The following is a 27,074-nucleotide window of genomic DNA, read 5'->3' as shown; positions in this document are numbered from 1 at the left end:
ATCATCGTCTAAGAACCACCCTGATACCCACATATGGATGCTGGAGTACGTTGTCTGTACAGTGTCTCAGCACAGCGGGGGTGTTGCCCAAGGGTCCTCTAACCGCAGCACTTCTCGGGTGGTTATCTCATCTCCTAGCCACCCCTAGAGATTTCGTATTCTGCCCCCGTCCGTGGGGTAGCGCCGAGATAAACACATCACAGAGGGTGACTTGCTTATCCCATTAAGGGATGGGGACGAGGTGTCCAGATAAGCAGACCTCCCGGCGTGTCCTACTGGAATTTGGAAGGGGGTGCGATAATTATTTATGTGGTCTTGGGGTGTGAACCCGCGTAAATAAATCTCTTACAAGCAACAAAGGAAATTCCTTCGACGAGACACTTTATGAATTTTAAACTGACGTGCATAAAATATAGATGGGTAATAAGCAACAGCTTGGATTCCTAGAATATTTTCTTTTGTTTAAGAGGATTCGTTGTTTGGTCAGTTGAGCAAGAGGCATTTTTTCATTTGACCATTGATCCACTATCTGTGTACCGTCACCTAATTGTATCTAAATATTGACTATAGTAAAATATTTCCTCGATGATGATGATGATAATGGTGGTGATGATGATGATGATGATGATAATAATAATACTTACTTAAAATGGCTTTTAGGGGATCCGGAGGTTCATTGCCGCTCTCACATAATCCCGCCCTCTGTCCCTATCCTGAGCAAGATTAATCCAGTCTCTATCATCATATCCCACCTCCCTCAAATCCATTTTAATACGTCTAGGCTTCCCCATAGGTCTTCTTCCCCTCAGGTCTCCCAAATAACACTCTATACGCATTTCTGGATACACCCATATGTACTACATGCCCTGCCCATCTCAAACGTCCTAATGTTCCTAATTATGTCAGGTGACGAATCTGCGTTGTGTAACTTTCTCCATTCTCCTGTAACTTCATTCCTCGTAGCCCCAAACATTTTCCTAAGCACCTTATTCTCGAACACCCTTAACCCCTGTTCCTCTCTCAAAGTGCTTGTCCAAGTTTCACAACCATACAGAATAACCGGTAATATAACTGTTTTATAAATTCTAACTTTCAGTTTTTTTGAAAGCAGACTAGATGACAAAAGCTTCTCATCCGACATTTCCCATATTCATTTTGAGTTTAATTTCCTCTCGAGTGTCATTTATATTTGTTCCTGTTGCTCAAAGGTATTTGAATTTTTCCTCCTCTTCGAAGGATAAATTTCCAATTTCTATATTTCTATTTCATAAGTACTATGTTCTGGCCACGAAACATAATCATATACTTCGTCTTTTCGGGATTTACTATCTCCTTTCTTGCTTTAAGTAAATTTGCCATGTTTTCCCTAATCGTTTGTGGATTTTCTCCTAACATATTCACGTAAACATAAAGCAAGCAGTTGATGTAACCCCTTGCAATAATAATAATAATAATAATAATAATAATAATAATCATCATCATCATCATCATCCCACTGTCACCAATCACAACGACTCTAGGTAAACTCGCAGTTGGTACAGCGCCGTTAAATAGCCAAATAAAGTATAAAACAACACAGCGCAATATGTGATACAAGGTAGAGTGTACTTTCTCAGTTGTAGGAAGGAACAACTGTTCAGTTCTCCCCTCCCTGCTTTTTATTTGGGAGGCAGGTTAAACGCACATAATGACCATAAAATTGGAACGCAGAGCGGCCCGGGGCGTTTATAAGGGCTATAAAAAGCTAGACGAGACGCGCTGTTACGCTTCTCGTCCAACAATGCGGAGTTGCACCTGCCTGCAGTGCATCACAATTCATTGTTGATTAATGCGTGTGACAGCAAGACCTTACCGACACTGATACGGAATGTAAAAGTTACTGTAACATAGCGTTGTTAATACTGCTGGCCTGTACATTACCTGCACTCATTATCATCATCATCATCATGAACCTCATCTTCATCATAGTCACTATCATCTCAACATCTTTATTGTCATCATGTCAACATCTTTGTTATGTCAAACATGATTATTGTCATCTCAATACGTACTATTATCGTTATCATATTACTTGTATCTCAGCACTTGTATCATCATAATCATCATCATCTTAGCTCCAGACATTATTGTTAACATACCAGCTCAACATCAGCATTATCGTCATCTCAACTCCAGCATTATCGTTAATATATCAGCTCAACATCAGCATTATCGTCATCTCAACTCCAACATTATCTTTAATATACCAGCTCAATATCAGCATTATCGTCATCTCAACTCCAGCATTATCGTTAATATACCAGCTCAACATCAGCATTATCGTCATCTCAACTCCAGCATTATCGTTAATATATCAGCTCTACATCAGCATTATCGTCATCTCAACTCCAGCATTATCGTTAATATATCAGCTCAACATCAGCATTATCGTCATCTCAACTCCAACATTATCGTTAATATATCAGCTCAATATCAGCATTACCGTCATCTCAACTCCAACATTATCGTTAATATATCAGCTCAATATCAGCATTATCGTCATCTCAACTCCAACATTATCGTTAATATATCAGCTCAACATCAGCATTATCGTCATCTCAACTCCAACATTATCGTTAATATATCAGCTCAACATCAGCGGTATCGTCTTCTCAACTCCAACATTATCGTTAATATACCAGCTCAACATCAGCATTATCGTCATCTCAACTCCAGCATTATCGTTAATATACCAGCTCAACATCAGAATTATCGTCATGTCAACACCAGCATTATCATTAATATTATTTGTCGATACGTATAATTCATTTTGTTATTATTCGCATTCGTTGGTAGATATTATTCATTTGTTATTATTCGGCGGCGATTGTGGAAATGTTATAATAAACTGAATTAGGCCTATGGAAAGTTTAGTTTTGTCTTCAAATAAGAAATTAATTATACATGAATATAAATAAATAGTATATACAAAATGTTTGTAGGTGACACATTAAGTATACATCAATGTAAATAAATTGCATACCGGTATAGGTTAATACTTGAATACATATTTTACTCGATGGATGTTTTCACGTTCAGCCACGACCCCACGATTGGCGCTCAGAGCAACAACCGGAAGTCGTCAGAAATGGTTTTCGCGCTTATGTCTTATCTACATTATTTATTCCTGTTTTCTTACAAATCTCCACTCCAATAAATTAATTTAGAAAGAGTACAGGTACAATAAGCCATTTCGTTATTTCCTCATAGCACACAGTGGTGCGCGACACTGGTAGTTCGTTACATTTAAGTAAATAAATAAAAGTTGATTTGATTTAGGTAAGGTTGTTAAAAACACGATCGGCCAAAAATGATATTGAGAAAATTGAGAAGAAGAGAAGGAAAAATGAAAATATTAATAATTAAATGAGAATAAGAACAGAAAAGGCAATAGGAGATGATGATGATGATGATGATGATGATGATGATGAATGGAAAGAAATGGTTTCTATGTCGTTATGCACGTTTTTACGTTGAGAGCTCGAGGCCTCTTCAATCGTGCGCTCGGTGCATACATACAGGTGTGTGTGTGTGTGGAGGGGGTTCTTCTTTTGCTGACACGTCGTTAATCACAGGAATTACACAGATCAATTCCTCTTAAAGAGGAGCATCCAGGTGTGAAGTGCGTTGATTTATAACGTCTGTATTTACGGGGAGGGAACGAGGCTAGTCTGCGAATATCTCACTCACTCACTCACTCACTCACTCACTCACTCACTCACTCACTCACTCACTCACTCACTCACTCACTCACTCACTCACTCACTCGGACCGATTCGGACCAAATTTGGCGGTCATGTTGGTCTGGAAGCTTTAAGGGGAGAGGATGGTATTTTTTAAAACTTTTTTCCTATTTGGTGTAAATTATTAATTTTTCCTATGTAGAGAGTTCATAGCTGTGGCAACTCAACCAAATAAAAATATTTTGAAAAAAAATATTTGGGGGCTCAAATTTGAAAAAAAAATATACCCAATGCAGGATTGTACTAAAACCGATATACCTAAACCGTTTTTAAAGATAGATTCAAACAGTTTTTTGCAATGTATTTGCAAAAGTATGTTCTACAAACTGTCTGTAACAGAATTTTGATATTAGTCCCTACGTTTGTAAAATAAACAATTAAAATTTAGTAACAATTTTCTGATTTCCTTCTTGCAAACAAACGGACGTATTTTTAAATGAAATCAATTAACAAAATTCTGCTACAGAGAAAAGTTTCCTAATAGTCTAAAGAATGTGTGTTCTAAATTTCATGCATGTATCTTTAATAGTTCAGACATTATATTCATTTTGTCTGGCAATGTAGCAAAAACAATGAAGTTACTGGAAACCGATAAAAGCGGGCGTGTGATTTAAAAATCCATAATGCAGGAAGTTTAAAAATGGCGATCCACACATATCACAGAGTATTTTAAAGAATTTTTTTTTTTGAAAATTCAGTTATTTTTCATCAAAAATAAGAGCAGGTCAGTATGTTTTGAGAGCTAGAGTCCAAAGAAGTACTTTAAAAATTATTGCAAATTAGGATGAAAAATTCGCAGAAAGTTCCGTTGAATCGATTCAGAGTGTATGTACCGTATATTTCCGAATGTAAGGCGCATCTTTAACCTAATTATTGGTCACTCAAAATCGGGGTGCGCCTTATATTCGCATACAAATATGAACATATCTCCGATACCACAAACCAGTATCATCGCCGATTAGCTGCATGCTACACTAACCAGACCTTAGATGTATGCAAACAAGTTATTGTTCTTTCTCTGACACATCGTCAAGTGAGATATTTACTCATTCATCCATGCATGCATTTACTCATCTTTCCGCTTCTTTATCCATCCTCATTATTATTATTATTATTATTATTATTATTATTATTATTATACAGTATACTACTTTTTCCCACGATCGTGTTTTTTGCTGTATTTACATCTATTATTGTTAGGTCTTGAAAGTTAGTATTTCCATAGAGAACTTGTTGCTAGGGAAACCTTTCTTCATAACATAAAACCACAGTCTTCTATGTAGGGCCTACCTACAGTCACGAAGGTTGAGGTGATAGATATTTCGCATTGTCCGTGATGAGGCTATAGTAGCCATCTTAGTGGTTAGAAACTGTCTATGGATGCATATTCCCTACGTATTGAGCTTCGTGTCTATATATACTAGACTGTGATAAAACCACAATATTGAAATAGACCCATTACAGTGCACTTATTTTTACTTAGTTACCATTACAATGCAGTTTTGCGAAGGCTTTGGAATAATATTGCTCTAAATTTTCAATGCAAAATACAGTATATTGTATTTACGATTAAAAGAAAATGATCGTGTCCATACAAAGTGGATGTTTTATCTGTGTGTGTGTGTGCGTGCGTGCTTGCGTGCGTGCGTGCGTGTTTGCGTGCGTGCGTGCGTGCGCGCGCGCGCGTACTGTGTGTGAACGATTTAATGGTCCATTCAATAAATTTATGAATTAATCTAAGAATGGATTACTGTACTGTTCTCCAACCAGGAGATCAACTGTGAAAGGAATGTGCTTACTATTGCATCTATTGGAGCGAAGTAGATAGATAATATTATCGTTATAACGTCAGCTTAAAAACCATGCGCTCTCCTGCATATGTATGGAGAGATTAAAAGACCAGGAGATTAACAGTGATCTAATTTTGTAACAAGGGTAGTATAAACATGTGTGTGTCAATGTTATTGTTCGTGCTGTGATAGCTAACCAATAGAGAAACGACTACCCACTTGTGTGACATTATGACATCAACATTCATTCACAGCATCACCCCCCCCCCCCTCCTGCATTTCATTCCGGAAAGACTTTTGTGCGAGATCGTGCGTATTTGCTTGTTTTCCGCACAGAACCAATACGCGGTAAGTGTGAAATACCACATTCAGTATTCCCAACGTAACACACACAACAATTTCCCTCTTCTTACCGCTTAAGCGCGACATTAATTTTACTGCTTTAGGCTTTTAACGTATTATTTTTAGAGACGTTTAACATAGTAATAATTATAAATTGGAAACTTACCACTGCAATTTCACCTAAATTGCAATGTTAATTATTGTTTTTAAATATTTGCAAAAATTAAGTAAAGTCTACTACTCCACGAAACTTATTGCATTCCTGATACAAGTAACATTAAGGAAGCCGTGAAAAAATCAACAAGATTCCAGATGCCGATGTTATTACTGCAATATGTTATATAAATAATATTGTTAAAATATTAAAATGAAAAATAAATCATTACATAACCTTACCGTTTGTTTTAAGTTCGCATTTATAGACTGGGGGAAAAAAAAGACAGACGTATATCACGGCCTGCTGGAGTATAGTAAACACAGAAAACATTTTATAGCAACAATGTTGAAGAAAGATATTTTAGTTTTCCGAAGTTGCCGTCATTAAACAGAAACCAAGATGGAGATTTCATTGCAACTAATTAGAAATTCGTTTTCCAGGTATGTAATAAACGATCTTCGCACAAAATAATGTATGATACACGAGCGGTATGTTTGTTTTCATGTTCTCGGAAATTAAAAAAGCTCAACTACGTTTCGCTTTTTCAATCTTTTCCTCGACCGTGAAAACGTCAACATACCGCTCTTGTAACGTATATTACTATCTTGTGGTTGGAGCACAGTAGTCACTTATTCATAGGGCATGTGTAAATGGATCAATGAATAAACAGATGTGCATACAATCTGCTGAATAAATGGATCAATGAGTGTATGAGGAATGAATGAACGAACAGCAGTTCATTAATTAATTAATTAATCAGTTAATAAAAACGGGTAATGGAACGAATCAATGCATGATGAACTAATAATATATTACGATACAAGATTGGAAAGCTTTTATTAATTTTTTTTTTTTTTTTTACAAAATCGAGGATGTTTTTGTATGAGCGGTTGAAAGGTCTCATATTGAAAAACTTTTCACACAGTATCGAATTCCCAGATTTAAAGGATACTTTAATACAAAAACCACAATGTATTTATTATCAGCTGAAATATAGGCCTAGCCATTTTAAAGTGTTGCCTCTTTTTGTGAAGATTCTGTACATTCTATAGTGGAATTGAAACAACAGCCGACTTGTGAAATTTGAAAGTGTCCATGGGTTTCCATGGCAATATCCCTTTCCCCCTTTTCGTAACCAACAAGACGCTACATTGGTAAGCTTGGAACAAAACTCGTCAGTTAGTATGATATAATAAATTGGGGTGGAGTAGCATCATCTGTACTTAATCCATTAATTTTATTACACAGAAGATTAATACAAATTTGTCTGACCAAAAATATGGACTATCCAGCAAATTTCATTTACCTATACAGATTATAAAGTATTAACTATTGAAGAAATTTATAAATATAGCCTACCACAGAAATCAAATATAACATAAATCTAATCGACATGAACATCGTACTCGAAGACAGAACTCTACTTTCCCATTGATTGAGCCTAAATGTCATACAAGTGCAGCTCTTAAACGTGGTGCTAGTTTCGGCCCAATACTTTATAATAAAATTACAAACCATTTTCCAAATTTTAAATAGTTTAAAATTGAACCTTTTAAAATATAAATTTGTATAATCATTCAAGATATATAATATTAACAAATGTGTGTATTTTTTACCTTATTATTTCTGTCGCTATATTCATGTTTTTATTGAATATCACTGGCTTCTGTCTGATTGTCAATTTATATTAAATGTGCTTTTTTTCTCTCTTCTTTTCACTCTTTCTTCTTCTTTTTTTTCTTCCTTTTTTGTGTTATTTATCGGTTTGAATTAAATTAATTACTGTATTTAGTAAACTGTCTTTGTAAATCACTATCTTTATAATATTCAATGTATATTTTTTTATTTTCAATAAATTTTTATCGTTTTGATAGCCACCACATCTTGTCGCAGAATATTCTTTTTTTTTAATTTCATTATGTATTTTTTAACATTAATTTACATTTTCTTTTTTGTTCATTTGAATTGATTAGGATGCCGATATTTTAAATCCAAGATTTGGACGGCTATCATTTCGATGATATTCTCTCTTATTGGCTAAGACCACACCGTACTCGAGCCTGGCTCTTACGATAGTGGCTAGAAACATTTTTGTTTTATAATTTTAATTTGTACTCACTTTGTCTACTAGCTAGGTAGCTAAATAAAGAAAACATGGATGAGCACCAAAACCTATTTCTGGCAATCATTACCTTCTACAAAGACTGCACATTGCAATGCTTCTCTTTAACAACAAAATTCATCTTATAAAAATCATCATTCACAGCAAAATCAAATGTTTACAATTAACATTTTTATATTATTCAAAAATAAGGGCGAAAAATGTTCGAAGAGAAGTAGGCCTATAATACGGGAGCCGGCAGTCTGTTAGGGTGCTATTTATAGACATTTCGCAGCACGCGCTACGAGCGTACTAAGCTAGCCCCGGCTATCCACTGGTTACTAGTACAGAATTCAATTCATATCCTATCGCTAACACTGGTTTATGAATACGAAAAACGCTGATCATCCACCGGAAACCCGCTCTAAAAATGTCTATGAATACGGCTCTTTAAAATTAGGTGCAAATACAGGAGATCCCGGAAAATACGGGAGAGTTGGCAACCTTATACGAGGCGTGTTCTTAAAGTAAGTTCCGTTTTCAATTATAGTCACCGCATCACTGCAATCGTTATTTTGTGCATGCGTGTTTTCTTCTTCAGTCCTCAGACAAGCTGTGCATGCAGTTTCAGAGCTTCAGTTCGTGTGTGTGGTTAGTTGTGATCAGTTGAAATGTTTAAAGTGATCGAGCACCCCGCCGACTGTGAGATGCGGTCTGTTATCCGTTTTTTGAATGCGATAAACATCAAACCAGCTGACATTCATCGTCAACTTTGTGAGGTGTATGGTGATGATGCCATTAGTGATGGAATGGTCAGGAGATGGGTTAGGAAGTTCAACGAGGGCCGCATCTCTGTGCATGAAGAGCAGCGTACCGGTCGGCCATCTTTGATTAATGACGATTTGGTGCGTGCTGTCGATGAAATAATTCATGAGGACAGGAGGTTCACAATTTCTTCGCTTTCCTTGAATTTTCCACAAATGTGCGGGAGTGGTTCGCATCGCAGGCGGGCGAATTCTACAATGAGGGGATAGAAAGACTTGTGCCACAACTCGATAAATGCCTCAATAATGGTGGAGATTATGGTGAGAAGTAATTGAAGTGTGGGGAATACAATGCTACAAAAATGGTTTGTAAATATCTTCCCGTTTACTTTCTACACCCTTTTGGAACTTACTTTAAGAACACGCCTCGTACATAGCCCTGTTCTAGCGTCAAACCTCGGATCATCCCTGATGCCAGCTACCGCACGTGTAGCTCGTTCGGTAAGAACACGGTGTTCAACAATAGCGGTACAGGTCGAAAGGAAAAACAAGCCCGTCTTTGTTTCCAAGTAGATGTTGACCCAGGTGACTCTTGTTTGACACAAAACAAAAACGGAGGAGGCCGGCGCGGCGCGGCGGTTACACAAAGGACGGACACCGCTTCCATTAACTACAGAGCAAACATACACACCGTGGTAGCCCAGCGCTCACAAAGTCATTTGCGCAATCGTAAGAACTGTTCTGTCGCTAAAATATACACAAATACTTCCCTTGTCTTCAGAAGTCTTGGCTTCTTGTGGCAATGCTGTAATCCTTGTGCTCGCAAACAAATGAGAGACGATAAGAGATTCCAAAACGCTTTGAGATAATGCATACATATTACGACACAGATATTGTACAGTTCTTTATGTAAACAAACGGTTGCAAAACAAAAATTTGACGACGGCATATCGTTTTTCATGTGTCTCTATGTGTTCATATAAAAATTGACGAAATTTGATTAAAAACCACCGTAGATACAACGCTTGGAATGATTAGTTCTTTCAAATAAAATTATGGAAATATTTTATTGTAACATGTGAATGACATAATTACAGTAAAAATAAAACAACAACCGAGTTATGAGATTTGAAGGCGCCAAGAGTTTCCATGGCAACGTCCGTTGCCCTCTCTATGTGGCCAATAAGACTCTACCGCACCCTTTTCCTTCACTTACAATCTAACGTGTTATTGGTTACAAAAAGAGGGAAAGGGATATTGCCATGGAAACCCATGGACGCCTTCAAATTTCACAAGTCGGTTGTTGTTTCAATTCCACTATAGAATGTATACAGTCTTCACAAAAAGACGCAACACTTTCAAATGTACAACTTGATTACACAACTTTTAACACTGTATCACTTCGGAATATGTATTATATTACTTTCTTTTGTTAAATTATATCGCACCTGTTTCGACGTATTATGGGTCATCCTTAGAACTAGTCGTTGTTGGTCTTGGCGCCTCTTGTTTTGTTTCCTGTGAGGGTGTGTTCGTGTGGTGTAATGTGGAGTCAAAGAGTGTGTGTGTTCTGAAATTGAGTTGTGTGTTGAGAATTTCATTGGGGTGTGTTTTTGTGTGTCTGTATATTTCTTATTGTTCTAGTGTGTTTAGTTTCTGGCTTATTGGTTGGATGTGCAGTATTTCCATGTCTGTGTTGATGTCTCTGTAGGTGTGGTTAGCATTTGTGACGTGTTATGTACATGTGGAGGTGTTTTGTAATTTTGTTATGGACGTGATGTGTTCTTTGTAACGTGTTTGAAATGATCTGCCTGTCTGTCCTATGTAGAAGTTGTTGCAGTTGTTACATTTGAGTTTGTATACGCCTGTGTGGTTGTATTTGTTTGTTTGTTTGTGTGTTGAGATGTTTTTGTAGAGTGTTATTTGTTCTGTATGCGATGTTGTAATTTAATTTAAATGGTTATGTTACTGCTGATACGTGAGATACATCGGAGGTTTTAGCATTAAAGTATCCCTGAAGTCTGGGAATTCGATTCTATGTGATAAGATTTTCAATATGAGACATTCCAACAACTCATTACCGTATTCAGTCATTGATGAAAATTACCCATTACTTCTTGGAGAGTTTCATTACGAATTCCCTGTACAGCAATGGCTTTCAATTCCTCAATTAATTGTGTGAGTATACGTGGTCATTCAGAAATTCCCATATATGAGAATCACAAGAATTTAAGTCCGATGAATAGAGAGACCACGTCCATCCAAAAATCATGAAATCGTTCCTGACACTCTACAATGGATTACTCTACAATGGAAATGCTAATTCATGAAATCAAGGACTGTGTACGGTCTTGAATCATAGCTTTGGAAGTATGACTCATCCGTGTTTACCTCCGTAACTTGAAGAGTTGGAACAGAATCTTTTTTTTAACTTGGCTATTTAACGACGCTCTATCAACTACGAGGTTATTAGCATCGATGGAATTGGTGATAGTGAAATGATATTTGGCGAGATGAGGCCGAGGATTCGCAATAGATTACCTGAGATTTGCCTTACGATTGGGGAAAGTATAGGAAAAAAACCAACCAGTTAATCTGCCCAGGCGGGAATGGAACCCGTGCCCGAGCGCAGCTCTGGATCGGCAGGTAAGTGTCTTAGCCGGGCTTGGCATGGTTGCGCCCCACGGTCAGGTAAAATGCAGCAGATAAAAAAGGATCCCTGTTTTGTGGGCATAGTTGCGCCCCGTTTCCATCAAGTAGAAGAATAGGCATGGCATAGTTGCGCCCCGATGAAATAGGTAGAGAAAAAGGCATTACGGAAACTCGAGCCTCGTAATCAACCAACCTTATTGATTTCTTATTCGATTTAATAGTCATTATCGATACCGTTAAAATGAACACCATGAAGTTGGCAGTACTTTATTAACTGTTTTTCTACTGTTTATGCAGTGATTATCGATAGCCTACCATTAAAATGAACATCATGAAGTTGGCAGTACTTTGTTAACTGTTTTTCTTCTGTTTATGCAGTGATTATCGATAGCCTACCATTAAAATGAACACCATGAAGTTGGCAGTACTTTGTTAACTGTTTTTCTACTGTTTATGCAGTGATTATCGATAGCCTACCCTTAAAATGAACACTATGAAGTTGACAGTACTTTGTTAATTGTTTTTCTATTGTTTGTGCAGTGATTATCGATAGCCTATCGATATCGATAGACTCCGTTTTTTAAGTCACGTGATCGAGGAATTCATAAGCTGTAAAATAGACAGATGTTCTTAAAAATGAATCTACCACTATAATATTTTTAAGTAATTTATTTATTTTCTGACAATCACTTTCGTGTGTACTATGCCCACGGGGCGCAACTATGCCATGTCCATCCTGCTACCTGAGTTCTTCGGGGCGCAACTATGCCATGTCCATCCTGCTACCTGAGTTCTTCGGGGCGCAACTATGCCATGTCCATCCTGCTACCTGAGTTCTTCGGGGCGCAACTATGCCATGTCCATCCTGCTACCTGAGTTCTTCGGGGCGCAACTATGCCATGCCTAGACCTCCGAATTGACCGCGGGGCGCAACTATGCCATACCGTCTTAGCCGACAGAGCTACGCCGGTGGCCAGAATCTTCTTGCAGGATCTGTATATTATAGTGTTCAATTTTAACTACCATCGAAGAGGATAGGTCCAATAATTTCGACAGAAGACAGGGAGTAACGGTTAGCATGCCTGACCATGAAACGAACTGGCCCGGGTTCAAATCCTAGGTAGGACCACGTTACCTGGTTGAGGTTTTTCCCCTGGTTTTCCCTCAACTCACCAAGAGAAAATTCTGGGTAACTTTCAGCTCTGGACCCCGGACTCATTTCACTGGCATTATCATCTTCATCTAATTTAGGCGCTAGATAACCATAGTAGTTGATATAAGATCGTAAAATAACCAGTTAAAAAAGACAGGGAGCGCCACACAAAATCCTTCTGATGATGTTGACTTCGACTGGATTCTCAGTTGTTTATTTCATTATCTTTATTTTTGTTGTGCTGATTAATGAATATGGCGCTGGCTGGCAGTCATTGTTATGCTCCAAATTTCAGGAGTGGATCAGGACAGCACGTTTGCACATCTCCTTTTTATGTTAGGTTCTTTTCAAACTGAAATGACGAGTGAAGCGTAGGACAGTTAAAATTACTCTTACCTAACCTAACCTAACCTTTTTATGTTAAGTTAGGTTACGATAGGTTAGGTTAGGATAGGTTAGGTTAGGATAGGTTAGGTTAGGATAGGTTAGGTTAGGTTAGGTTAGAGTAATTTTAACTGTACCTTTCACTCGTCATTTCAGTTTGAAAAGAACCTAACCTAACATAAAAAGATGTGCAAACGTGCTGTCCTGATCCACTCCTCAAATTTCCAACCTCCAGAAGTTTAACAACAGTAATCAATAATATATTATGTATATCAGTAGTATATTGTTTAAAATCGTTACGTCTTTTCTTGAAGATTTCCTAATAATCAGTTACGGAAAAATGATAATTTTGAAGTTTTATCAGAAAATTGTAATCGTTGTGGCAGCTGCACGGTTTTCTAGCGTCTGTGGAATTGGTAACAACGGAAATGCCTTTAGCTTTGTCCACCATAAATACCTCTCCGTCGTCACAATGTTCACAGATATCGGAAACTAGCTGAGCTAGCGTGGCACATGTTACCTGTAGTTTCTTCATTTTTAAGTAAATTATTTCTGGTCATATATGTTCGTGTATATAAAATAACAAAAATACACAGTAATAACTTTGAAACCAATGCAAAATATTTTTATTTTGTTTACTTTATAAGATTAACATATATTATGAATTTAGTGATACAGTTTCCACATACGTGCCTATCGTTATTCTTATGATATCTAATCGATAATCAATTTCGGTCCAAAAGCATACGTTGTGTGATTGTTGATATGTTCTCTCTTAATCTTTCATTTAAGACCTGAATGTTCCTTACGGACTTTCTTTAGACCTTGTCCTTTACATAACCCCACACAATAAAATCCAGCAGTGTTAAATCTGGTGATCGCGGGGGCAAATAGGTTGGAATCTCTTAAAAATAGTTCTCTTTGCAAAATAATTTTTTTCATTGTCTTCTGCTTTCATTGCCTCCAGAATACCATTTTGTATGGATATGGTTTAATTTGCAAGTTGTGATACATGGCGAATCGACTTTATGGGAAAGCTTCCCGTTCTGCTGGAACTTGAGCTTTTGGTATTCTGGGTCTTTCTGGCCGTGATGCCTTTCTTATGCTGCTAGTTTCCAAAAACCACCCATTCTATAGTTTAACGTCACGTTTAGAGGGTGTATGCCGGATATTGCAGACTTCTCTGATGTTTCGTTGCACCTTGTTGTGGAATTTGTCTGAATTTTATGCACTATAGGCTACAGTGACCCTTTTGTCTTACATACTCGCGGTGCGACAGGCTCATGTCAGTAGATTTACTGGCATGTAAAAGAACTCCTGCGGGACAAAATTCCGGCACATCCGGCGACGCTGATATAACCTCTGCAGTTGCGAGCGTCGTTAAATAAAACATAACATTACATACTCGCCATTAAAATATATCGAAACGACGCGCACACTTGACAATAATGTTTTATTAGTTATTACTGCCAATTATTCATAAAATCTCCTAACTTTTGTTAAGTTATTCTGATTAGAATATCAAATATTTTTGTATTATTTTGATACATTATTTTATTTTTAATAATATTTTCAGCCACCGGCGTAGCTCGGTCGGTTAAGGAGCTTTCCTGCTGATCCGGAGTTGCTCTCCGGCGCGGATTCGATTCCCGCTTGGGCTGATTACCTGGTTGGGTTTTTTCCGAGGTTTTCCCCAACCGTAAGGCAAACATCAGGTAATCTATGGCGAATCCTCGGCCTCATCTCGCCAAATATCATCTCGCTATCAGAAATTCCATCGACGTTAAATAACCTCGTAGTTGATACAGCGTCGTTAAATAACCAAGTAAAAAAAATTCTGAGAACCATGAACCGCAAGCATGGATCTCTATACTGTAAAATTCATAAGGCACGAGCACTGTATGGATCTCTATAATGTAGAATTCATAACTCCGCTTCACTGCATCGATTCATTAGGACGTGTGTTCGAGTCTCCTCCACCCCCTGCGTTCCCGGATGTCATTAAGGCCCGACAGTTGCATTTCTGCAGGATCTCTATGTGCATTCAACCCCATTTCTCTCCCCTTATCTTGCCGCATTCATGTTGCACTAAGCACGAAAATAGTGTTCAAACTTCACTCGGCGTTGATGACGTTCTCGGATTTGGCAAGGAGTAACGATGATACCTCATATTTTAAGAAGAGAAGAAGTAAAATAGATTCACTATAATATGTTGTACTTAAATTTAGTTCGCAAAACATCTAAAAAATTAAGTGTTATTAATTATTATTGAGTTAGTCTCTCTCCGTAGCCGTGTGGTTTGAGGCATCATCTCTTGAACTAGTGATACAGAATGAGGGCTGGTTCGAGTCCTGATACTGATGATATTTCATCATGAAATTTCGGTCTATGTGTGGGACTCGTGATGAACTTGTATAGCTACAGTAAGTTGTGAAATCCGGTTTCGAAAACCAGCTTCGTGCTAACCACACGTTACCTTCTACAGATCGGATGATTATTCACCTCTGTTGAGGTATATGTATATAAGGCCAGCAATAGGCTGGAAGACTGCGGTACTCGAATAGAAATTATATCAGAAATAACTACAAAATACATGTCATTCATTTCATTTAGTGTTCTGCCCAAGGGTAGATCTTTCACTGCAAACCCAACTTTCTTCAGTCTTTCCTATTTTCTGCCTTCCTCTCTGTTTCCTCATATGATCCATAGGCTATATCTTAATGTCGTCTATCATCTGATATCATCTTTTCCCCCAAACTCTTTCCCATTCACCATTCCTTCCAGTGCATCCTTCAGTAGGCAGTTTCTTCTCAGTCAGTGACCCAACCAATTCCTTTTCCTCTTCCTGAACAGTTTCAGCATCATTCTTTGTTCACCCACTCTTTCCAGCACAGCTTCATTTCTTATTCTGTCTGTCCACTTCACACGTTCAATTCTTCTCCATATCCACATTTCAAATGCTTCTATTCGCTTCTCTTCACTTCGTCGTAATGTCCATGTTTCTGCCCCATACAATATCGCACTCCATACAAAGCACTTCACTAGTCTCTTTCTTAGTTCATTTCCCAAAGGTCCCCAGAAGATACTCCTTTTTAGATTAAAAGCCTCCTTAGCCATTGCTATCCTCCTTTTGATTTCCTGGCAGCAGCTCATGTTACTGCTTATAGTACACCCCAAGTATTTGAAGCTGTCCACTTGCTCTACTGCCTCATTTAGAATTCGCGAGTTTATCTTCTGTATTTGTCTTCCTATGACCATGCTCTTCGTCTTATTTGCATTTGTCTTCATCCCATACTACTCACAGCTGTCATTTAGCTCCAGTAGCATATCCTTTAGTATCATTTCCTCTTCTGCTAACAACGCCATATCAGCAAATCTTATGCACTTTATTCTTCTTCCTCCTACTATCACTCCTCCCATGTTCTGAAAGCAGTCCTTTACTATATCCTCCAAGTAGATATTGAACAGGGTAAGTGATAAAACACTTCCTTGACGTACTCCTCTTCCAGTGTCACTTCCTTGTGACATGTATTTTCCTATCCTGATTTTCACTCGTTGTTTCATATAAAGATTCATATAAAGATTACGGAACAGTCTTCTCACTTTCCAATCCACGCCAATTTTCTTTTAAGACTGTACATATGATGTAAAACCAAAAGATTTGTGTTGTGATGTAGAAGACTTGCATACAGACATTCAGATATGAAGATTTTGCAAATGTGTGGTCTAAATTAAGTTAGCTCGTGTTGCGTGTCATATGTTATTGTTTTGTTTTTAGTATCGACCAGCTGGTCATCACTATAGTAATTGCTGCGTAAGAATAATAATTTGTTTTAAAAAATAACAATAAATTGCCGAGTTAGCAACTGCTTCTAAATGCTCCGTTATTTAAAGCCCATTACAAGAATATTAAAAACATTTCCCCGGCTCCTTAACACTAGCTGATGTCTCGCTGTTTACGAGACGCATCTCGTCAGCCCCGAGGGCTCGCCGCAGGCAGTGGCCCTCGTAAAGTTGTCATACACACCGCTACCATGTTGCAAGAGACCGTAAAGCTCTCCCGCGCTACGACTTGAAGATATCTGGCAGCCCTCTGTGGAAAAACCACCCCTCCTGTCTTTCTTCTCGGTTGTTATAATATTTTTGTTGTATTGTGGATGATGCATGTTCTTGCTTTAATTAGCGGGTGCTCCAGGGTAGAGTCTGCTCTTGAGGAGCTTGTACCATCGACTCACCTGTGCTTCCAGTAATTACAGCGCTTCCTTGACGAGCTACGCTGCTAATGAGGGTGGGTGTTGACTTATCCGAGGGTTGGACTGCTCATTCCATACATATAATATATTTCTCTTCCGTAATGAAGAAGGTTTCTAACTTGTATAGTACAGGTACGTCCGTTTGTCGTGAGAAAACGCTTGAGGTATATTTCATAAATGTACACGGCATAGTAAGCTATGAAGAGATAACTGTTTTGCTGAAATAAGTAAAAAGGCTAATACAAGGGTGCGGTAAAGGAATCGGATTGTTTTAGAATGCCGTTTACTGAGCAACATGACGGGTTATGGATTTCGATCGACCGTCGTTTGTTAGCATTTTTGATGCCATTTTGCAGTGGCGTAGCATGAAATTTTGAGCAGGGGAAGCTAATTCAAGTTGTCTTTCATGCAATGTGAGAAAAAATATTACAAAAACATAGTCTTAAAATAAATAGTAGTCAATGTCAAGTCAGCAGTCGAAGATTGGTTGGAACCTCGTAAGTAATACCAATAAGGCAAGACCTCAAATGGTACGTAGTAAAATGTGATTTCACGGTTTACACATATCTCTAACAAATAGATACGTATACGTATAACATTAGCTCACTCCCTGTCATAGTTAGAGGAATCACAATATTAACGGTCAATAGATACAGTACGTAAGTATGCGTCTGTCTTTTGGTTGTGTCCTTCATTGACAGCAAGCGAGTCGGTCATTTGTTTTTAGATCACACTTTTGTTCGTAAGTCAGTCTTGATAATAGAATTGTCCTAAAAATTCAAGCAAATTGGTGTCAGGAACTGTTATTTCACTCATTATTTATTATATCAGCCACAATGCACACTAACACTTTAACTGAACACAACTGACGAAAAGGGATAACTCGGAAACTACTTATTTTCAATGTCAAAGCTAGCTTCTTGCTAGCCTTGCGACCAGGATAGTTTAGTTAGAAAGGGATGGAAAATCTGCGGGGTGGGTTACACAGAAGAATGAGTGTAAGAAACCAGTCTGCTTGGAAGCTGGTGTGTGCAGGCTCCTTGTTTACTGCTGCATCACAAATCATCCTGAGCTGCCGCATCACAATATTCAACGCGTAAATATAAATTCTGTTAAAATTAATAAATAATTTTGTCCATAGACTCCAGGTTTATTGTGAAATTATTATTAACTGGGGAAGCTGAGCTTTTTAGCTTACATTGACGCTACGTCACTGCCATTTTGTGTAATCATGGAAGTATGGAGCTCGGAGCATCGTGCTTTCGTTATCGAGGCATTTTTCAAGAATGGTGATTCAGTTGTAAAAACCCAGCATGCCTTTCGTCTCCAATTTAATGTTGGCCACCACGGAGCCGTTCCTGCTCGCAATACAATATTGAGATGGGTGCAAAACTTTCGGTTATCAGCATCAGCTTGCAAGAAGAAACCACCAGGATGCGTTCGAAATGTACGAACGGTGGATAACATTGAGCGAGTTAAGGCTGGTTCACAATAAACCGGAAACGAGAATCGGAACGAAAACGAAAACGGTAAAATTGTTAAAATGTGTACATTTAAATGTGAGGATTCACAATTAACGAAAAGCTTACCGGAGCCCGGGACCGGGAACGGAGAGTTGGCCAAGTTTCAACTTTAGCGTTCACGTTTCCGATCACAGCCCACTAGATTCATTCTATTGCCATCTAAAAGCTATTTTGTCGTCTTATATTTTGTAGCAAGAAGACCGTGACACAACCTATGCATTATTTTGTTCTGTGCTGTGCATCATGGAGCGAGTTTTATTTGATGAGATTCTAATACTGAGTGTTGAGGAAAATCCTCACGTTTACGATAAGCGGCGCGCCTCGTATGAAGATTAGAAAATTAAGGAGAATACGTGGTTTTCAATAGCTGCATCTTTGAACACCGATCGAAAGCGAATCATATTTTATTACTGTATTGGTTGTATTATACACTACATATTCACTCTTCAATTCAATAACTACTGTTGTGTTCATTTTTGTTCTATTACAAATGTTTCTTCTCTAATTATTTTACGTTACGGTAGACTTAAAATAGGTTGTGATAATAAAGATGCATGGGCATATTTATAGCACCGTACCTAATGAAATGTTTCAGTTGAAATTTCGAAGTTGCTTAACCTATGTTTATGTTGTACTCATGAGAGAACGCCATTGGTCAATTATACAAAATAACATCAGAACAGTCGACCTGGTTGGCGAGTTGGTATAGCGCTGGCCTTCTATGTCCAAGGTTGCGGGTTCGATCCCGGGCCAGGTCGATGGCATTTAAGTGTGCTTAAATGCGACAGGCTCATGTCAGTAGATTTACTGGCATGCAAAAGAACTCCTGCGGGACAAAATTCCGGCACATCCGGCGACGCTGATATAACCTCTGCAGTTGCGAGCGTCGTTAAATAAAACATAACATTTTAACATTTAACATCAGAATGCGTAATATCGACTTTACATATCGTTATTGACATGCATATCGATATGATTAGTCGTCTACGTTCTCGGTTTATTGTGAATCAAAAATTTTCATATTCACGTCCTCTGCTTCTCGTTTTCATTCTGGTTCTCTTTCCCTGTTTATTGTGATCCAGCCTTAAGAGTGGCTGTTACGAGGAGTCCACATCGATCAGCTAGACGGCAGACTATGTCATTGCGACTTTCGGAACGTTCTGTGAGCCGAATATTGCATTCAGATCTTAGGTTTCATCCACATAACATTATGATTGTTCAGCAGTTGAATGAGGGACATTCACCGAGAGAATGGTGGAAATTTTGATTGTCGAAGTCGTTATGTTCATGAGTGACGTGGCACATTTCCATTTAAATGTTTATGTTAATAAGCAGAACTTTAGATACTGGACCCCCTAAAATCTTAACTAACTACACGAGCGTCCGCTTCACTGTGAAAAGGTTACAGTTTGTTGTGCGGTGTCTAGATACTGTGTCATAGGCCCATATTTTTTTTATAGGAGAACGGGAACGCTGTGACAGTGAATAGTGAACGCTACGTCGAAATTCTGAGGACATTTCTTTAACAAAAACTGCGTAGGCGTCTATGTGGGATTGATAGACAAATTGTATGGTTTCAGCCAGATGGTCCCACGGCTCATACGGCAGAAAATTCAATGACAGTTCTGCACCGCATGTTTCCAGGGAATATCATTTCTCGACCTGGCGACATTCTCTGGCCTCCCCGCTCGCCTGACCTTACCGTCTGCGACTACTTTCTGTGGGGTTAACTGAAGTCCAAAGTGTACGTAAACAGTTCTCAAACAACTGATGACCTGAAGATTGCCTTTGTCCAGGAAATCGCCAACATTGATGGCGAAATGTTGGAAAGAGAAACACGCAACTTCAGGGAAATAATTGAAGAGTGCATAGAGAGAGACGGACATCATTTGAAGAACATAATTTTGAAGACAATCTAAATGTATGTCAACAAAATGGCATATATAGCCAAGTTTTTTCGGTAGTAATGTATTTGTTCTAATAGACATAACTACCGAGTTATTTCCATTTGAAAATCGCCCGATTCCTCTGCCGCACCTCGTATTTACCAATTTGTAGTCAGTGGTACAGTCTTAGAAAAAAGTTTTGTCACACAGATAGGCTACTTTATAAGTCCCAGAAAGGAGTCAGTGCGCATGATCAGAGGACGAGCTACCTGGTTCATAAGAGAACGACTATGGTCGATCCCAGGGATCTGTAGAGTAGAAAGACAAAAAAAGACTTCTGCGCAAGTGGTATGTGGGAGCGCTAGGGCCAATGACCGCTCTTGGGGGGATGAGGTGTTGGTTGAACGAAGCTAGCAATCGCTTGCAGGATTGGATCACTTCTATCTGAACTCTACTCTACCTTCTACCACCAGCATCTTACCCCTTAGCGGCCTCGAGGTGATGCTGCCCGCAATACATTCCGGCACATATAGACTCCGCCCCTATATGCGTGAAGTTACTCCATAGATCTCTGGGACGGACCATAATATAATAATAATAATAATAATAATAATAATAATAATAATAATAATAATAATAATAATAATAATAATAATCCGTGTGGCTACAGCCCGTGAAGGGCCTAGACCGACCAGCCGACTACTGGCCTCACGCCCACATGCCGAAGCAGAGGTGGACGATCATCCAACCAGAATGGAGGTATCGTGTGGTTAGCACGATGATCCCCCCAGCCGTTATAGCTGGCATTCGCAACCGGATTTCGCTACCTATCGTAGCTGCCCAAGTGCATTACGATACTGGGTAGGCACCGGTCCCATACACTGGCCGAAATTTCATGAGAAAATTTCTTCCCCCATAAGGACTCGAACCAGCGCGCATTCCGTAACGCGAGTCCTAGGCAGGGTGCCTTAGACCACGACGCAACGGCGCGGGATGGGACGGACCATTGTTGACATAATAAAATTAGTAGGTGAAAAGGAATAATGCTGGAATTGATCAGGAACAAGGAGGGAAAGAACCCGATATAAGTTAGTTAGATCATGTAACGTGACTGCAAGGTTCAATTACATTATACTTAATAATACATACAGATCTAAATAAAATTAACAGCGATGTTTTAAAATTCAGTTTAGTGTTTTTTTTTCGTATCCTAGCAACCAGAAGTGTATTTTTAACATAGGTTGTATTAATATGACTGACGTTGAATTTCAATTGATAATGTACAGTAGTGGCAAAAAAAAAACCGGACCGATCCTTATAGCTGATTTCAGAGCCTTGTTCACTCCAGAACACGATAGACTGACAACTAAGACTTTCGTGGTTCGAATCCTGCCTTGGAAGGAAACTTTGTTTTGTTCCTTATTCAAATTTATTCCCAATACCTTTCGATTGCAGCGATATTTTACTACTTAATTAACTTATTATTCCCAGAACATGAATTTTACCAGCTATCGAAAAGTATTGGGAATAAATTTGAATAAGGAACAAAAAAAAGTTTCCTTCCCCTGCAGGATTCGAACTACGAAAGTCTTAGTTACCAGTCTACCGTGCTCTGGAGTGAACAGGGCTCTGGGATCAGCTACATGGGTCGGTCCGGTTTTTTTTGCCACTACTGTACTTACATAGAATGATCTTCATAATGGTTTCGCTATCACGTTTTCAGTAGGCATTGTTTGATAGACCTATCGTACAAACCATTGATAATAATAATAATAATAATAATAATAATAATAATAATAATAATAATGTTTTATTTTCGCTGGCAGAGTTAAGGCCATAGGCCTTCTCTTCCACTCAACCAGCCTTAATCAATACAATACATATTTAAATTACAAATATTTACACTACACTTAAAAGTTTCTCCAGCAATATTCTTCAGTTTTAACGACTAGTAGACTACATATGTATTTAAATTTATATAAACCTATAAGGTAAAGTAGTAACTTAATTTATGAGCTAATTTAACTCAATCAATTATAATTAATTTAATATTTGAGATAGCTAGTAAAATGATGAAAATTAATTTAATATAAGCTTAGTAGGACTATGTTACAGGGAGAAAAAAAATATATATATAAATCTAAAATATATTTCTATAATGAGAATATTAATGTAATTGCCATTAGAGGTTTTGTGAATGTATTTAGAGAAATTAATGATAATAATAACAATGGACAGATATTAGTTCCATTATAAGTAACAAATATTAATCAGCAATTAATCTGTTAAGTAAGAATTTATGTAATTTTGACCTAAATGAAGTTATTGTCCAGCAACCCCTTACATCACTCGGAAGAGAGTTCCAATTTCTAGAAACTGAAACTGTATAAGATGAAGAATATAAAGATGTCTTGTGGTAGGGTGGTGAATGTAGATTGTTTTAACGGAACAAAATTCTGTGCTTTTCATGGACTTGCTGATAGATCCAGGAAGACTGATGCACTTTTGATAAAAGAGGAAAAAAAAAAAAAGAAATGGAGCCGCAGATGTACGAAGCAGCAACCCATCTGATTCTTGCCAGTGCCCTTGGCTGATCATGGGAAGAAAAATGGAAACATGGATTGTGTGTTGGCATCGATTTTGTCATATTTATTGCTAAGACCAATAGGCGTTGCCGAAGAATCTGCGGTCGCATGATACTTCGTAAATTCCAGGTAAAACATTTTCATCTTGATCGATCAAGTGAATAAGACATCTTAGGTCTGATCATGCGCACTGACACGAAGCCTAATTTCTTTAACAAGTTGGACATACCGGTACATCTCTCTAACCGTGCATGTCCACTGTAGTTTTGCAGGTTTTTATATGCTACGGTATGTATTTTATTGTCTACTTGTCGACGCAAGTTTTTCAAACGATATTACGATTTTTAAGGCAGAGTAGAGGACGAATTCTCAACACGTATGGCAGGGATTACAAACGACTAGTGCCTGAATATTTCTTCAGAGTACTTACGTTTCAGCATGGAAGGCGTTCTAGAGCCTCAAGTTCATATGGACGGACAAGACAACCAACAGCAATCTCAAGTTCGAGGCACTAGAGACATGAGTAATCCCAGTTTTGCTATACGGCTGCCAAACTTGGACATTGACCGAGAGACAACGCTCAAGTATACAAACATGCCAGAGGAAGATGCAAAGAAAAATACTGGGCACCACGCTACGAGACAGAATGACAAACGAAACACTACAAAGACTGACGAACACTACTGACGGAGCAGAACGAGCCACGGCAACGAAGTGGACCTGGGGGGACATGTGGCGAGACTACATCAGACAAGCTGGACCCATGCAGTCACTATGTGGGACCCCTACGTCGGAAAGAGAGAACAGGAAAGATCACGTCTCAGATGGTCTGACATGTTTACCAAAGAGGCTGGGAAACAATGGTCGAGGACAGCAAAGAACAGAGTTTTGTGGAAAGAACTAGGGAAGGTCATTGCAAATAGATAACGTAATCAGGGTTAAGATATTGTAAATAGTAAAGTCAGTATTAGTGAAAGTGTAAGATAAGTTTTGTAAATAGTAAAGTCAGTGTTGAGAAAGTGTCAAGTAAATAGTGTAAATAGCAATCAGTGTTTGTCAAAGTGCCAATGTCAGTATAATGTGTGTAGTGCAAGAAAAAAATGAACAAAGAACAGAGTGCTGAGACTAGTTAAAGTCTAATAGGGTTGTTAACCATGTCACAAAAGTAGTGTACACGACAAGCTCGCCTGGATTGGCTCACCAAGCTTGTACACTTGAGCCATCCCTGTCGAGGGGGTTCTAACCCCATCACAGGAGGCCTGTGCCCAACATGGGACATCATGGCTAACATCCACATTCACTTACGTTTCTCCTTTTATTGTTATTTTACCATTGTTCCATATTCTCTCCTTCGTCGTCATCACCATTATTATCAGGGGTGGAAAACTGTAGCTATTCTAAGCGATACGTTATAACATCTCCTTAACACCATTCAGCAACATTTTAGAACAAGTGAAACAAGTACATTAACATTACGTTTCAATGCTGTATTTCGGTGATGTGATAGTATTACATTCTGGATTAAATGAGTGCTTCTCATTACCAGTTCCGCAAGGTATGGGATTATAAATCTACAGGGTGTTTCTGAGCTAGTGTTACAAACTTTCAGGGATGATGGGGAAGAGCACATGTATCAATTTGAGATAAGGAACCATGGTCCGGAAATGACAGTCGAAAGTTACAAGCAAAAATTGTTCTATGGAAATGAAATAATTTTATTCCTCTGTACACCTTATTAATGTGCATTTATCTGTACATCTTACACATACTGTATTCATCTGACGTTGTTTACGTTGTCTACTCACAGTATTCCATTCAGTGCGTTGTCTGAGGGATGGGGACAGGAAACTCCACTAAAGCAATGCAGATAGCGTAATATGTAACGGACATGGTCGGTCCTGATATGCACGTCTGTAGACAGCAGTGTATGTGTACAAGTTGCAGTGTCCAGTCGATCAGTCCTAGTGAAATAGAGGAGTACACGAGAGCGGAATATGCAGACATGATTTTCGAATACGGATGAGTCAATGAGAACAGTAGACAAGCTCACAGATTGTATCAGGGCAAGTACCCACGTAGGATACATCTGACCGATACCATCTTCCCACAACTGTTCCAAAGGTTAAGGGAAGGAGGTCACGTGGTGCCAAATTACAATTTCATTTCCACACAACTATTTTTGCTTATAACTTTCGACTCAGTCATTTCTGGACCATGGTTCCTTATCACAAATTGATACATGTGCCCTTCCCCATCATCCCTGAAAGTTTGTAACACCAGCCCGGAAACATCCTGTATGTGTGTACATACTCATCTACCATCGATATAATAAATAATTGATGTGATACATAGATCGAAGAGGTAGATCTTGAAAAAATGAGGTATTATGAACCTTACTTCAAATACCTACAAGAAAATCCAGCATACCTGAAAATCGCTGGGAGGTGATTGAGTTATTGTTTGGAGCACGTGGAACTATTTCAAATTTTGATGTAAATTTTTCTATAGATTTCGTATTGACATATAATATAGGCTATCTATACAAATTTTTAATTTCTCTTTGTTGATTATAAATCATCATTTGTACAGTTTGATTAATGAATAAATACATTACAATTATTATAGGAGTGGCTGCTAAAAGCAAAGGAAAAAGAAAAATTAACTACCGTGTATGGAAATATTGTTTTTGTTTGTGTATACGGGTGTTCGACCCTAATTTTGATTTCTGCCATAACGTTTTTTTGCACCAACCTCAGTTCTATTCCCAACATATGTGCTCACTTTCCTTAAATATATGAATACGAACATATTTGTAACACAACGGGTCCACACCTGTGGAGTAACGGTTAGCGCGTCTGGCTGCGAAACCAGGTGGCCCGGGTCGAAACCAGGTCGGGGCAAGTTACCCGGTTGAAGGTTTTTTTCGGGGTTTTCCCTCAAATGCAAATGTTGGGTAACTTTTGCTGCTGGATCCCGGACTCATTTCACCAGCATTAATACCTTCACCTCATTCAGACGCTAAATAGCCTAACCTAAGATGTTGATAAAGCGTCGTAAAATAACCTACTGAAATAAATAAATAATTTTCGTACCGCGAATACGGTCGGTCTCCATTTTTGCTGAATGAGTGAAACTGGTAGGCTATATCGTCCTTGTTCCTGTAATAACTCCTATGTGCAAAATATAAAAATTTTCAGTAGGAAGAAAAAACACATTTATTCATCATATGGCAGCCGTACATAGGAGACTGTGAATTCTTACATTTTCGAAACAAAGGAATATAATTATATATAGGAGATTTTCTTATTTTTTGTATCACTATTTAAGTTATTTAATAGAGCAAAAATCTGAAAAACGATAAATATGTCATATAGGAGTTATTGCAGGAACAACGACGATATGTAGTTGTTATGAACTATTTTATCCTTGTCTTTGGACGAAGGAAATAAATATGGCATTATGTCTTTGAAATATTGTACTGTATTTGATTCCTCAGTAAGAATTCTGGCACAGAAATTAAATTGGATTTCACTATCATGGAAACCATAAGAAAACACATGTAATGATTAAATTGTTTTCTATTAACTGCAATTCATCTTGTCTTGTATTTAGTTATATGGACAATGTTTTAAATGGACTTTAGAAAAAACTGACAAAAAAATGTGGACCAAAGAAAATAGACAAAATATTTGTGGACATTCA

General features: G+C 38.2%; 1 protein-coding gene and 1 long non-coding RNA gene across 3 annotated transcripts in view; one reads left to right on the top strand and one right to left on the bottom strand.

Annotated features, from left to right (window-relative positions):
• The window catches only part of LOC138713977 (uncharacterized), a 201,053-nt gene that overhangs the window by 94,421 nt on the left and 79,558 nt on the right, over window positions 1-27,074 (bottom strand). The window lies entirely within an intron of this gene.
• The window catches only part of LOC138713958 (DNA-directed RNA polymerase II subunit RPB1-like), a 43,782-nt gene continuing 28,253 nt past the window's right edge, over window positions 11,546-27,074 (top strand). Inside the window, exon 1 of the mRNA XM_069846537.1 lies at window positions 11,546-11,582. Within this exon, the coding sequence (XP_069702638.1) occupies window positions 11,546-11,582 (37 nt within the window). The remainder of the gene's footprint in view (window positions 11,583-27,074) is intronic.

The sequence above is a fragment of the Periplaneta americana genome, chromosome 14 (genome assembly GCF_040183065.1).
Source record: "Periplaneta americana isolate PAMFEO1 chromosome 14, P.americana_PAMFEO1_priV1, whole genome shotgun sequence".
NCBI classification, from domain to species: Eukaryota; Metazoa; Arthropoda; class Insecta; order Blattodea; family Blattidae; genus Periplaneta; species Periplaneta americana.
This window is presented reverse-complemented; position numbering and strand designations above follow the sequence as displayed.